Below are 15914 nucleotides of genomic sequence, written 5' to 3'. Positions count from 1 at the left end.
ACGTCCACAAAGAAGACAGGAGCCCCCTGCATTCCCTCTCTCCTGTTACTTATAGGTTAAAGTCAACAAGTTAATACTACAGTTAAACACTGCCTGCTTTAATGTATTCCACAATCATATACAGTGGTGTTGTTGCAATTATTTGAATGCATGCTTCTTGTCTAAGTACAAGGGATTTTCTTTATGCTCATGCATGTCAGATCTTCATGTTAAGCCATATATGGGGTATAGGTATTGTTTCTTTATAGTGTTGTTTTATTTCGTTATACATTGCAAGTTGTCTATAATATCTTTTTTTAAATTCTTCATACTGATATAAACTGAGAATTCAGAGAACGAGGAATAAGTGCATGTTTAGTTAATGAGGAACTGGGGTGGGGGACATGGGAGGTGTCAAAGTTCAAGACCCGATGCATTGAGTGTTGTGATTGGTCAGTGGATGTAGGGGAACCCACACCATTTGGGAATCTGAAGGCTGAGTCCAGATCAGGAGTTCTATGTCAAACCGACTCAGGTTTTGGTTATTAATTCTTTGCAAGTGATGATTAAGTATTTCATCTTTCAAACTTTGGCTTTTTCGACCACTCTTAGTTTGTTAAAGTGTTGGGTTTCATCCACCACAGTCCAGCTTCAGTGTAGTGGGTCGCACACCAGACGAGGCACTGCGCGAAGCCAAGCTCTAGTTAATTGTAGTTAAGTTCACTGCTCTATTTGGTGGCATCTCCTTTTTTGCAGTTTTTTCCCAGAAATTGCATGTTTTGTCTGTCACATACCATTTATCTGTGTACAATCATTTAAAAATAGTAACTCACTTGTTATAAATTAAAACCCTTAAAACATTTAGAAAATTTCTGTCTTGAGCCCTGCACAATAAGTACTCAGCTGTTCTTCATAGAATCCTGACAATATGCACTTTCTCCTGTTCCTGCACTGCTCTAGCACCCTATCTCGTGCAAGAGCATCTGTCTGGGAGCCCCATCCCAGCTGCTCCAGAGAAGGCCGAGGTGACCTCTCCTGTTGGCCCTTATCACCTGTATGTCTATAAACCCCTGATGAAGCTCTGAGAGTATAGCTCAGGGAGAACAATTGAGAATGAATATGTTTGCACTTGTATTTAAAGTTAGGATTCAGGGGACTATTAGATTCTACAACAAATCCTGATACTTTTTTGTCTAGCATAGATAGATTTTAATAATTAAGATAAATGGACCAGGGCATAAGGTGGGTGTGTAATTATTAATGTTCAGTTTATCCTTATACTATATAGCAGAGGTTGTCAAATTGTCTGGCCTTGGGGCACACAATTTCCCATGGTCATTAATTTGCGACCCACTTTAAACCAAGCAAATTTGTTTCTCGATGACGGGCTAGTAAACACATACACAATACAATCATAACCTTTTTTAAGCATAAATAAACAAAAATTGTCATCCCTCCATTCAAAGCACATTACTCAAGCATAAAAAAAGTATGAACATCAGTCTGTACTGCTGATCCTGGTGAATAAGTTACAGCATACTGTTACTGCATTATTGTTGACCTAGTAGGCCCTGCTCCATAGCTATAAAACACACATAGCCTTACCTCACCTTACGTTAGGTATAACGTTAGGTACATTGACCTGACATAACTTCCTGGGAGTTGAATGTTGAGTCTATCAATGCTTTATGTGTTATTCAGATACAAGAGTTTCATTATCCTGTTAGAGTTTCACATAAAATTGATCATGGCATAATTGGTTAAGATATGCATGCAGCACACACTGCTCATGGCTAACTTTAATTTAAAGGGTGGTCTTGCACATTGGGGGAGGAGTATTATGTCTGAAGAACCTCTAAAGACAGTAGCGTGAAATTGCAACACCGTTTACTCCCTCAGACTCGCGTGTATAAAGTCAATTTTTCTTTATACTTATATATTTATTCTCATTAGGAATAAGAAGCTGTTGTGCTCAGGACAAAACATTAAACACGGATGGCTATGAGATGGTTATGGTTAGCTATTTAGTGAGACATGGTCATGTTACATACGGTTTAGGATTAGATATGTTTAGGGTCAGGGGATCTGAGGGATGGTGGTGGGGATCCTGGGAATACTTATCAGCAAAGAGTTATCTAAAGTGCAGATATACAGGGCCCAAACTTCAAATGTTTTTAAATCCCTAGCAAGTACAAACACATAACTTCAGAATTTAAATAAACGTTTATCATACCTTGAACTACGAAAAAATATCAAATGTGAAGATAAAAACCCACACTAACCTTTTGCGTGTCGATGTTCGTGACACGTAACTCCTTGCCGCCATTGTTTGTTTGGACAATGTGGGGAATCTCTGGTTTATCCATTAGTTGTGTAGTCAGCATGCTGGAACCAAAAAGAGGAAGCATCGTGTGAGGCTTTATCAACTCAAATGAGCGTATGTGTTGTGAAATGCCTTGTGGGAAGCAAAAACATGTACTTTTATTGGCTGCGATGCTTGATAGTTGGACTCAGTAATTCAGGAAATGGAATTTTGGGTTAGCTTACAGATATTGACTTGAACTAGAAAATGCATTAAAGAGCCATTGAACCCCAAAACCACATATTTTAAGCATGGTCATTTAGGTAATCGATGACGTTTTTTCATTGTGTCTGAAATAAGTCCCAATTTAGAGATAAAGGGGGTAAAATCCTATGTTTTGCCATTCCACCGAAAACACAGTGAACGGTCCACTCTGCTGCGGTCGCAGATAGCGTTCTTTTCGTGAAGTTAGACTTCAGTGGTGGATTGTGTGGACGTGTGGAGCTCTGCCTGGGCAGCAGTTTACTGTGGTGTCCGCGAGAAGGTTGGGATTTTCAAACACCTATAATTTAACGCTACGGCGTGTGGCAGATTTCATAAACTACATTGCTTATTATAAGGGTCCTAAATTACACAACAAGGCTTTTAAAAAAGTATCATAAAGTTGGCGAGGGTCGTAAATGGGATAACACTGAGTATGAAGTTTAAATATTTGGTAACTGTTGTTTATTATGGAAAGTGAGGGGAAAGGGCAATTGCACTTAATAATAATAATAATACATTTAATTTAGAGGCGCCTTTCAAGACACCCAAGGTCACCTTACAGAGCATATAGTCATCATAAATCGTTTAAAAAAAACAAGACATTGTGGAAAAAATAAATAAATAAACATAATATTGCACTTGCATTTTCCTGAATAGTACCATTGTAATCGTTCGTTACACTATGGTTTGCATTGTACAAATCATTTTAAATTTGTATAGCATTGTAATACTATGGCTGTGGGGTTCATTTTGAGTATACTTTCAGAGGTAACAACCCAAATTGGTCCAACTATGTAATCCCACTGTTGTTATGCATATGAAAACAATGATCACATGAACCCATATTGTCGTTGGAAGTGAATAAAGAAACTAGAAGCAAGTGACAAAAGTGCCAACTTAATATGGCACTGCAGTCTCAAACCAAGTTGTTATTTCACAACAGCATTGCAGTATTCCAGAGTATTTACAGACTCAAGTAGTGTGGTTAAACAAATGCAATGTGCACTTCTAAAGCTATGACAATGCGTGAACATTTTTTGGGAGGACTTTTATATGGACAGTCCACAAATGCTACAGTTTAAAATACCCTTGACATGTTTTTGCATTTGAAAGAAGAAGAAAACCGACTTAAACAAATGTTTAAGTCCTTACATATTTCCCTAAAAAACAGTGCAATCCAACTCACCCACAGAAAATCCTTTACATCCAACAGCTACCGAAATGAGTACTGGAACTGCATGAAGACTAATTTGATATGCACACAGTCTAGGTACAAGGTTCTCTCTTACATCACGTGTGCATCCTTAGTACATCCAAGCAGATCAATAAATTAATGTTAAGCAACCATGACAACCTCGATGAGGTATTGCCTTAAATTAAATGGAAATTAATGTTATGCAACCATGACAATCTCGATGAGGTCAAATTCAGTCCATGGTAAATGGACTGAATTTATGTAGCGCTTTTCAGACCTGTGTCCACTCAATTGAAACCTCACTGAAACCAAATAAGGAGGTTGACCTCCTTTTCATAATTCATTGATAATTATTCCCTCCAATTTGACAGAGAATGTGTCTCTCTTCTATTAAGCTTGTTGTTATGCATATAATGGATTGGAGAATTATGATAATATTGTGTATGGTAAATTGCGTCTCTGTGTCATGTGTCTGGGAAATGAAAACCTCCCTCTGCCATCATCATCAACTGGTGCCCAGATGGAGTTCAACACATCCGTACACATCTCGCCACCGGTGTCCCTTCATTACGTCGTCAAGTATCGAAGAACACAACTTGAGTTCAGAGCAGAGTAAAACATTCACAAACTGGTTGGCGGAGACACATAAAACGAAGGTTTTACACCTATTTTCTCTAAATGACAGTATTTTTAGGAAGTTAAAAAACTTTATGTTTAAGCTCATATAAGACATATTACCAATGGTTGGTTGTGTCCAATAAGCCTACACATCCCTTATGAATAATTTTAGAAGACATAAGCTTTCTTACGGAACCGAAAAGAAGCATAGGCCATAGATCGTCTCAAGATGTATTTCCATAATAAAAGCCCTATTTTAACATTTAACCGTGAGATCACTGGTGTGAAAATATATGTTCAATGTAGAACAAATCAACTGCATGAAATTGTGACAGATGTCAATGGGTCTGTTTACGCTCATTGAACTGAGTATTTCTGTCAGGATTCTCGTATGGGCTGTTGTTTTTGTCTCCCCCTACCTGTTGGAGTGTGATAATTCTGGAGGTTGTTTATGTTTGTAGCCATGTGTTGGTCATGTGCCCGGAGTAACACCCATGTCCTTATTTGGTCAACTTCCTGCCTTTTGTTTGTTTCCCTCCATTTTTGTCTGTTCACCTGTCTCTCATTTGGTATTGATTGGTGGAGTTTTTAAACACTGCCCTTGCTGTTCACTTTGTCAGATCGTCACGGTATGTTCTGTTTGCTACCCGACTAGCGTGAAGCTCTTTAAAGAGAAGCTATAGTTTACTGTTCTTCCCGGTTTTGAACCCTGCCTGTTTTGGACTAAGTCTTCTGCCTATCGGTTTTGGATCTCTTGCCTGTACCTGTCCGTCTGTATCTGTCTGCCTGCCTGCCTGTTTACGAACCCTGCCTGTACCTGGAATCTGATTGCCCGCTGGACTGTTTGGGAATAAATCCTTTTGATCTGCAATTTAATCCCGTTCTGAGTCGTGACAGTACGATCAAGATGGAATCAGCAGATCTGAATCAGGTGAAGATTTGTCAGGTGCTGGAGAGGCAAGGAGCGCTTCTCGGTCGACATCAAGCCCAGTTTGAGACAGTTGAAAGGTCTCTGGAGGCCATCACAACCAACATCACAGACTTGGCTGCCCAGCCATAATAGGTCCAACTGGCCCTGGTGGGGCCACCCCAGCCTCAACTGCCAACACCGCCTGACCCACCCGGCCCATCTGGTAACCCGATCCGAGAGCCCCGACTGACAGCTCCTGCACTTTATGCCAGGGAACCAGGAACCTGCAGATCTTTCCTTTCGCAATGTTCGCTGGTGTTCCAGCTGCAGCCCGCCACCTTTCCGTCGGATCAGTCCCGGGTTGCATATGTCATAACCCTCTTGACGGGCCGTGCAAGAGAGTGGGGAACTGCAGTTTGGGACTCCAACTCCCAAGTCTGTCTCAGCTATCAGGCATTCATAGGTGAGATGAAGAAGGTCTTCGATCGCTCGGTGCATGGGAGAGAGGCCGCCCGAGTGATGTTGCAGATCCGTCAAGGCAAGAGGTCTGCTTATGACTATGCTATAGACTTCCGCACCCTCGCCACCACCAGTGGCTGGAATCCAGATGCCCAGTATGACGCCTTCTTCTACGGACTCTCTGAGGCCATCAAGGATGAGATCGCCGCCCGTGAACTACCTTCCACCTTTGATGACCTTGTTGAGCTTGCCATCCGAGTGGACAAACTGCCTGTGTGCCAGCGGACCCCAGCGTACCAGAGCCCATGCAAGTGGACCGTACCCATCTGTCCCCAGCCGAGAGACAGAGAAGAAGGGACACCAATTCTTGCATGTATGGTGGTAAACCGGGCCATTACTCCGCCCAATGCCCAGGAAAAGGCAACGCTCACCCGTAGAAGGGGGATTACTGGTGAGCGTCACTCCTCTTCATCCCTCTTCTACCGTCCGTACCCTTGTCCCTGCTGCGCTCATTACAGGAGCTCATACCCACCTCGTGTCTGCACTTATTGACTTGGGTGCGGATGGCAATTTCATGGACACCTCTCTGGCCTCTGAGCTACACCTCGTCCCAGCCCAGCTGAAGACACCCCTGGAGGCAAGAGCACTAACCGGAGTAAGGTTCTCCCAGATAACCCATGTCACTCCCCCGGTGAGTCTACTCATTTCTGGCAATCATCAAGAGAACCTAGTGTTCCATATGTTAGACTCACCGACTGCTCCCATCGTCCTCGGCCGGCCCTGGCTGGTAAAGCACAATCCACATATTGATTGGGCTAGTAACACCATCCTAGGCTGGAGCACATTCTGTCTGAATAACTGTCTTAAGAATGCTCTTACCCCCCTGCCTGCAGTCTCACCAGCCGCAGATGATTCCATGGATCTGTCTGGTACCACCTGAGTACCTGGATCTCAAGGCCGTGTTCAGTAAAGCCCGTGCAACCTCCCTCCCACCACACGACCCTATGACCTGGCCATCGATCTTCTACCTAGTACGTCATCTCCTAGGAGCCGTCTCTATTCCTTGTCTCCTCCCGAAACCGCAGCTATCAACAAATACATCGGTGAATCCTGCTGGTGCCGGGTTTTTCTTCGTAGGGAAGAAGGACAGCGCCCTGCGTCCTTGTATAGACTATAGGGGCCTAAACAACATCACGGTGAAGAACCGCTACCCTCTGCCTTTGATGTCCTCAGCTTTTGAGCTGTTGCAGGGGGCCAAGATTTTTAGCAAGTTGGATCTCCGCATTGCTTACCATCTGGTCCGAGTAAAGGAGGGGGATGAATGGAGGACTGCCTTTAATACTCCTTCAGGTCACTATGAGTATTTAGTCATGCCATTTGGTGTCACCAACTGCCCAGCTGTGTTCCAGGGTCTGATTAATGATGTCCTGAGGGATATGCTTAACAAGTTTGTTTTTGTTTACCTAGATGTCCTGAGGGATATGCTTAACAAGTTTGTTTTTGTTTACCTAGATGTCATTTTAATTTTTTCTCCGTCGGTTTCCCAGCACTCCCAGCATGTCAGTAGTGTCTTGCAGCGCCATTCGGAGAACCCACTGTTCGCTAAAGCGGAGAAATGTGAATTTCACAAAGAAACTGTTTCCTTCCTGGGGTATGTCATCACAGCAGGAAGGGTCCAGATGGATGGTCCGAAAGTAAAAGCAGTCACCGACTGGGAGCGTCCAACGTCTAGGCGGGAGCTACAAAGATTCCTGGGATTTGCTAACTTCTACCGGCGGTTCATCCGCAACTATGGTTCAGTGGCTGCTCCCCTAACCGCTCTAACCTCCTCAAGGGTGAAATTCTCTTGGACACCAGCTGCCGAAGCAGTGTTCAACAACCTCAAGAGTCGTTTCACATCGGCCCCGACCTTGAGCCAACCCGACCCTGACCATCGTTGAGGTGGATGCCTCAGATGTTGGGGTGGGTGCTATTCTTTCTCAGAAAAATGGGGCAGATCAGAAGATCCATCCCTGTGCATTCTACTCCCACAAACTCACTCCCACTGAGCGCAATTACGACATTGGGGACAGAGCTATTGGCAGTAAAATTTGCCCTAGAGGAGTGGCGTCATTGGCTGGAGGGAGCTAAGGAGCCATTTTTTGTTATAAATAAATAAATTGCGTTAATCGCGCGATAAAAAAATTAACGCCGTTAAAATTGGTTTGCGTTAACGCCGTTAATAACGCGTTTAACTGGCTCTCTGGTCTCTGGTCTCTGTTTTTCTCCGGTTTTAACTTTTGTCTGTCCTACGGACCAGGGTCCAAGAATGGTAAACCGGATGCCCTGTCTCGTCAGTTCTCAGATTCGGTTCCTGCACCTAGCACCGTCCTGTCTCCACAGTGCCTCATAGGAGCTGCAAGATGGGATATTGAGGCCATTGTCCGCACAGCCCTGTCTGGTGAGTCCGGCCCCAGTGCTTGCCCTCCTAACTGTCTTTTTGTACCACAATCCGTCCGCCCCCAGGTCCTGCAATGGGGTCACTCATCCAAGGTGGCCTGTCACCCGGGTGTCAGACGTACCACTGCGTTAATCAAGCAACGATTATGGTGGCCTGCTATGGAGGGGAGTGTGCGTGAGTTTGTGGAAGCCTGTTCTGTATGTGCCCGGAATAAACCATCAAACCAACCACCTGCCGTCTTACTGCAACCCCTACCAGTACCCAGGAGACCCTGGTCCCACATTGCCCTGGACTTTGTCACTGGTTTGCCAACTTCTCATGGTAACACAACAATCCTCACTATTGTTGATCGCTTTTCCAAATCCGTGCACTTGGTCCCCTTACCCAAGTTACCCTCTGCCAAAGAGACAGCGGATTTACTCGTGCAGCATGTCTTCAGGCTACACGGGCTCCCAGTGGATGTGGTCTCAGACAGAGGTCCCCAGTTCACCTCTAATTTTTGGCGTGCTTTTTGCAACCTTCTCGGTGCTAAAGTCAGTCTTTAGCACAGGTTTTCATCCCCAGTCAAATGGCAAGTCGGAGCGAGCCAACCAGCAGATGGAGACAGCGTTGCGGTGCCTGACGTCACAGGACCCTACAGCCTGGAGCCTTCAGCTGCCATGGGTGGAGTACTCCATGAACTCCTTGCCATCTGCTTCAACTGGTCTGTCACCGTTCCAGTGCTGCCTCAGCTACCAGCCTCCATTGTTCCCGGCCCAGGAGGAGGAGGTTGGGGTTCCCTCAGCACAGACATTCATCCGACGCTGTCGCAGAACGTGGAGGCGGACCCAGAATGAAGAGTCAGGCAGACCGTCGCCGCATCAGGGCTCCCCACTACACCCAGGGGCAGCAGGTGTGGCTTTCCACGCGTGACCTTCCTCTGGAGGTGACTTCCCCAAAATTGAATCTACGCTTCATCGGCCCCTACACCATCTCCAAGGTGGTCCATCCCTCTGCGGTTCGCTTGAACCTCCCTCCTGCCCTCCGCCGCATCCACCCCACCTTCCATGTGTCCCATGTCAAGCCCTTCCGGTGTAGGCATCCAACCCTAGGGTCCCAACCCTAACCCTAAACCCCCAACACCCCCCAGACTCGTTGATGGGTCTGAGGTTTACACAGTTCGCTGCCTGCTCGACATCCACCGTCGGGGTCGGGGCCACCAGTACCTGGTGGACTGGGAGGGTTACGGCCCTGAAGAGAGGAGCTGGGTCCCTGCCCAGAACATTGTTGACCCCTCGCTCATCAAAGACTTTCACCGTCAGCACCCTGCTCCTAGAGGAGGGGGTACTGTCAGGATTTTCGTATGGACTGTTGTTTTTTGTCTCCCCCTACCTGTTGGAGTGTGATAATTCTGGACTTTGTTCATGTTTGTAGCCATGTGTTGGTCATGTGCCCGGAGTAACACCCATGTCCTTATTTGGGCAACTTCCTGCCTTTTGTTTCCCTCCATTTTCTCTGTTCACCTGTCCCTCATTTGGTATTGATTGGAGTATTTAAACACTGCCCTTTCTGTTGACTTTGTCAGATCATCACGGTATATACTGTTTCCTACCTGACTGCCACGTCAGTGCGACTAGCGTGAACCTCTTTAAAGAGAAGCTATAGTTTACTGTTCTTCCCGGTTTTGAACCCTGCCTGTTTTGGACTACGTCTTCTGCCTTTCGGTTTTGGATCTCTTGCCTGTACCTGTCCGTCTGTATCTGTCTGCCTGCCTGCCTGTTTACGAACCCTGCCTGTACCTGGAATCTGATTTGCCCGCGGGACTGTTTAGGAATAAATCCTTTTGATCTGCAATTGATTCCCGTTCTGAGTCGTGACGATTTCTTTAATTCAATGTAAGCGTTGTATACATTTTCAACATGTTTCATATTTGTTTTAATTTTGGTTACGTCACACGGTGAGTTTCCCAGTATAGGATTGCAACCGAGGAGTGCTGTGTGGCCATTGTTGACTTGCGGTCCATTTGCTTGCATTTTGCAGAAACCCAATAATAAATGTGTAGCAATAAAACTGAGCCTGTGGGTTTTCACTCTGTGCCACGCTACACAGACGTTGCTTGTGTTTTTACTCATCCCTGCTAAAATAATAATGAGGCAAGGGCTTGGGGAAAAGGTCATTCTATACCTTAGCTGAAATAACAGGGGGGAAATTACCATGGGAGAGTTTAAAAATATTGCCATACCCCTTCTCCCTCTCTCTGAGGGCAGTAGGGAAACCATGTCATCAATACTGTAAAACTGTAAATCGTGCACCTGTATGATCCAAAATAAACACAATATATTTTGTGAAAAAAGTGAACTGCCAGGACTTTATAATAATTAGTTTTTATAATTTCTTATTTCCCATCTAGGATAACATGTTATCTAAACGTTGTGCATCCCCTTAGAGTGTCAAAAAGGTACAAAGAAATTATGAACATTTCTCTTTTCCATTTGCCAAACTGCTACACTACTTAGGAATTCCCCAGTTAGTACCATCCAGTAACCACGACAGTGTCCAGTTACTCTTGACAACCGGTATGCATAAAACCTACCCCCACAACAGCAGCACACATGCGCAGGTCCAGAAAGATTCAAAGCAGAATTATACTCCGACAAAGCAATACTGTTCCCAAATGCAACAAAGGTTATCGCACTTTAGGCCTACTACGATGTACTGCATATTTAATAGCCTTGGTAATAAAGGAATATCCTAGAATAGGTTTCTGGTTTCTTGTATGAATTCTTGTATGATTGTCTGGGGCAAAAGTGGAGGGTAAGCTTGCTTTCCGATCAAAGACTGCATTATTCAAGTCAACTTATTAGAGGGATCATATCGTTTCAATTACTGCTCGGCAGCTATCCACACTGAGGACATGTGCCACATGTATGGGCATTTGAGGCAAGCTTTAGAAAAAAGCACATTAAAAAAGAACCCATTTACTTCAAAAAAAAAAAAGAAGGAAGGTCGTGGTTTCGCTGTCATACCTTGAGTCTGTGCGGGAGTGCATGGGTCGGCGAGGCATGTGGTCCCCTGGTGGAGAGGACATCTTCTCAGCGGGTCTCGGGATCCGGATTCTCCTGGACAAACATACAGCGTGTATGTTCCGGTTATGAAAGCCACGTGGGTAATCTGACCCACGCCAGAGGAGGCTGGCTTATTTTCACCGTTATCCGATAAACAGCAATGCATTTCCAGGGTTAGTTGGACCGGTGAGATAGGCATGGGAGGGAACAAACAGGAAGGGGGGGGGGTAATAATTACAATTATTAGGCCTACAATAAAGTTGTTGAGAGGCAAAACTAATGTTGGCACAAGAACAACGTTTCAGTATCGGGAACCACCTGCGGGGTGAGCGCTATAGTTACTGAGTAACCGTTACCTGGAAATACATTGTAACTTGGCAAAAAAATCAATGAGTATCTCAAAGAGATTCTCTCTCACCACAGACACAGCATGTCCATTGCTTTAGCTTTAGTGACTTGGAAATGCTTCCTTCAAGTATAAGCAGGCTGTCTCTATCAGCTGCGTTAAACATTAACTTGGACATTGATTCAGAACTATAAATTAAACTTTTAGAAAAACATAAACCTTCGTACAACTAGGCCTATTGTAATAAAAAAATATTAATAAAAAAGCTACTGTTGAATTCAACTTACCAAACTCTCGCTCGAGACTGTCACATTCCAGAATGTTTTGCAGGCTTTGTCGGCAAACCACACTAATAGCAAGCCTAAAGTCATGTATTATCACATGAGGAGTGGAGACGGACATAATAAAACAGTGCATGGGGGCCGGCCGAGGGGCGTCATTTTGCTGAGCGACTCAAGCTCATTTATAACAATAACAGAAACGATTCACCATAGAAACACCGGGCTTGTTCTCGCCAGGTGAGAGACTGTCCGTACTCAAAGTAAAAGGCCTACTTATAATTGTTTGAAGAGTTCTTAAAGTTCTTAAAAAATACATAATATATGATATACATTCTTTCCTATCGCTGGGCAATAATAATGGAAGGCTTGGAGAACAGAAAGTCTCATTACTTAGGTGACCTTGGGTGTTTTGAAAGGCGCCTCTAAATTAAATGTATTATTATTATTTATTATTACAGTATGCCCTGGCCTAGCATATAAGGCAAGCATATACGTAAGGGATAATGTATAGAACGCCGTCGCCGGTCATTATCGGGAAAAATAAGCCCCGACAGGGCGAACCGACTGGAACCGACGCGCAGCGGAGGTGTCTTCGTTCCTTCGGCCTGAAGTGAAGGGGCTTATTTTCGATAATGACCTGCGTCGCTCTATACATTATCCCGCTTTATTACACGGCTACTCGCCAAAACGAAAAAATAACTTCACACGGTGTGTCCTTTCACAATTTATTTGTTACTAGCATTGATTTTGACCTTGGGTGTCTTGAAAGGCGCCTCTAAATTAAATGTATATTATTATTATTCGTAGTGTTGATTATCAGAGAAATAGTCCGCCAAAGACGTTGACGTCGCTTAGCAACAGAGTACGCTGGGGTTGATAAATTACCAGACTAGTTGCAGAGTTCTACGAAAGACGGCAAAAAATCCACTTTCCTTGACAGCGGTCATTATATGCTTAGCAACATGGACCTATTAGAAAGGGAGGTAAGACTATAATGGTATGATATGAAAACTTTATTTCAAACTCAGGTCCATAAATAGCACAAGACAAATACAATACTGTGACGTGGTGTGTCTCCCTATCTGTCACGGCCCGGCTCTTGGCCATAACAAGTAGGAAGACAGACACACCAAGGTTTAAATGCAAAAGTAATCATAATTTATTGATAAGCAAAAGGTAACCAAAAATAGTGGTTTAACAAAAGTCAACTGATGTCTGGAGAGGGAGAGAGCCATGGGCAGACTGGTGAGCATATCTGCCACGCACTGGTTGGGCTGATTGTGTAGCTCCAACCACCCGGTACCACCTTAGGAGAAGTTACACACAGATAAACAGGGTTTCACCTGTGTTGAACGCTGAACTTGGGTGCAATGGTGTTTACCTGGGCGTATAGACTTTCACAATTGCTCTAAGACAACATCACACACATTATATGACACGTACCTGTAGCTTTTTTTCCTCACGTCGTCTCTTCCTGCTTTCTGAAAGCTCCTCTGCAGACCTTGGTGAGTAAATGGCATAGATTACATATTTCCAATATTTGAATAAACTCTGGCAGGTTTGTTACAGTGAAACAAATTATTTCAGAAATGTAAAGGACACCTTTAACACAATCTAACTGTACGTACACACCAAAAGCTATAATGTTTTTTGAGTGATAAACGCCCATTCACTTTATATTAGACATGCGCGAAAAAGCGATAGGAGCGATCAAATCGCTTACGACACACTCATAATATACAGGATAGCCATTTTCTTACCATAAACACAAACACCCCACATTTGTTGGAAAAACCTTGCCTTGGTGCACCCTGTAGTGTGTGGAGAGTACACATGTTTTAGTAGCAGGATGAGTCAGATGGTCTTCCAAGGCCCAGGGGCTAAGATCTGAGCCAAATTTCTGTGAACAAAGTATATATGAAAGTAAGTTTAACAGTACCATCCTACCATCCTAAACATGCTGTGTACATACATCTACTGATGCCTCTGGACACATCATCAGTGACCCAGCCGGGGCTGATCAGACCCCAGCTTGTGTCCAGATGGCTAGCTAGCTACCATGACTCAATGGCTCTCCTCTTTTGAGCCACAGCCATCTCGAGGCCCTCTCTGGCACATCGGTGGTACTGCGGCTGGCTCTCCTTCTTCTCTCTCCCTCGATGCCCAAACTGCTGAAGGCACTGGTCAGGGAACGGGCTGCAAAACCCCTGCATCCAACCTCCACCGGGAGACACCTTGCTCTCCAACCAGCCTGCTGACAGACACTGACCAGTCCCGCGTACTAGGAGAGCTTCCTCTCAAAGGCTTCTTCCAGGTGGTCTTCCCATGGGACGGTCAGCTCCAGCAGCACTACTTGCTTGCTGGACTCAGAAACAAGGACAATGTCTGGTCGCAGGGTGGTGACTGCAATGTGGCAGGGGGACTTCAACTGATGTTCAAGATCCACCAACAGCTTCCACTCTTTTGCAGAGGTTAGGATTCCTGCACATGTTCTTCCGGCAGGGGTTAACTGCTCCCCAGCTCTGACAAAGGCGATGGTTTTCTTGGAGGGTCGGAACCGCTTCGCCCACACAAGTCCTTCGCTTACGACTTCAGCGATGGTCTTAAGAACTTGATCATGCCTCCAGCGGTACCGTCCATCTCCAAGTGCCCTGGTCCAAGTGTCCAAGTGCCCAGTTATCTCCCCTACCGCTCATCTACAGAAGTCCAGGGGTCAAACAGCGCTGGGGACTCTTTTTAAGAGTTCAGGGAACTCAAACTGAAGAGGTGGGACCTACCCTAAATGACCCTGAGGGAGTGCGGTAGTTAATGCACTGTAAAGCAGACCCGATGTAGTCTTAAAGGTCCCATGGCATGAACATTTATGAGGTTTTCTAACATTAATATGAGTTCCCGTAGTCTGCCTATGGTCCCCCAGTAGCTAGAAATGCCGTTAGGTGTAAAACGTGCACCAGCTATCCTGCTCTGCCGTTGAAAAAACAAAGCTCAGACGCGCGAAGTACTGAAGTTCATGAACCACGACAGCTGCCCGCTGATGCGAGGCACCACCACCATGGGGCACCACCGCCGCGAGGTGGTGGTACAGACTTAGGACGTCACGACTTTCCCAGGCAATGTTGCATAGCAACGGCAATGTTTCAGTTTGTCTTCACCGAAATGGAACCAGAGCCCGCCTACGGAGGAGGTGGCACCAACGCTGCTCGTCCATTCACGCGTGAAATGACAATCATGCTAGGTTGTGAATGGTTGCGAGCAACTCCCGCCTCCCTAACAAGTATAACGTATGAAGTCTGCGCAGATCAGAACTAGCTCCCGGTTAGCATTAATAATAGTTAACTACTTTAACCGCCCCGACAATCCAAAACCAAAGTAGAATCTAGATGGAAAAAAAGTGTGTAGTTCAAAACCTGAGCAGCTTTTACTTCTTCGCCACCTACAGTTTGTCATGTAAGATCATTCAAAACCCCCATGTTATTTTCCATGGAACCAAGAGCCTCGGAGGCGGGACTTATTCTTCAGAGGTCTATGGAGGAGGATAAGCTACACGATCCAGACGCAGGCAATTTGCCAAATATGTCGTGGCGCTATAAAGTACACAGGCAGCACTGCACGACTAACTGAAATACTCACCTGAAGCGGCGGCATGGTGGGAGGGAGGTGACCACTGCCGGTGCCTCCAGCCCTCCCCCTCGCCCCTGCGGCTGTCACCCTTCTAAACTCTGCACACACACACACACACACACCCGCCCCTCAGTGTCTTCACCACCATCCACACATTACAGCATTATACTATAGGTGTCCGGGAAGCCAACCCACCCGCAATGCATCGAGATGCCTTTCGCATCTGCCCCAGTGATGAAAGGCACGTCCCTGATAAACACACATAGACATGCTGCATATATAGACATCAGTCCATTCAAACACAATTCTCGACTGTCACCTATTGAGCAGTAGGGGTATCTGAACGTTTAGTCTGATAATGTAGTCTATCCCTAGCATACTTCAATTCATTATTCGATTTGATGAATATACTCCCTTTCATTAAATACATCATCATGCGTATTGATGAAAAGTAA

At 45.1% G+C, this 15914-nt stretch overlaps 1 protein-coding gene across 2 annotated transcripts in view; it reads right to left on the bottom strand.

Moving 5' to 3' along the window:
• The window catches only part of slc2a9l2 (solute carrier family 2 member 9, like 2), a 71527-nt gene extending 59584 nt beyond the window's left edge, over window positions 1-11943 (bottom strand). The window contains exons 1-3 of one of the 2 annotated variants that reach the window (XM_056605341.1): window positions 11845-11943; window positions 11173-11265; window positions 2262-2364 (exon numbers count right to left, since the gene is read on the bottom strand). In XM_056605341.1, the coding sequence (XP_056461316.1) occupies window positions 2262-2364; window positions 11173-11234 (165 nt within the window). In that variant the 5' untranslated portion in view covers window positions 11235-11265; window positions 11845-11943. Of the gene's footprint in view, window positions 1-2261; window positions 2365-3731; window positions 4408-11172; window positions 11266-11844 lie in introns of those variants that run through there. The other variant, XM_056605342.1, reaches the window with a different exon arrangement.
• Window positions 11944-15914: the final 3971 nt, after the last annotated feature.

This window comes from Gadus chalcogrammus, chromosome 13, assembly GCF_026213295.1.
Source record: "Gadus chalcogrammus isolate NIFS_2021 chromosome 13, NIFS_Gcha_1.0, whole genome shotgun sequence".
Taxonomy (NCBI): Eukaryota; Metazoa; Chordata; class Actinopteri; order Gadiformes; family Gadidae; genus Gadus; species Gadus chalcogrammus.
Note: the sequence above shows the minus strand (reverse complement) of the source record. Positions and strands in the feature narration are given on the sequence as shown.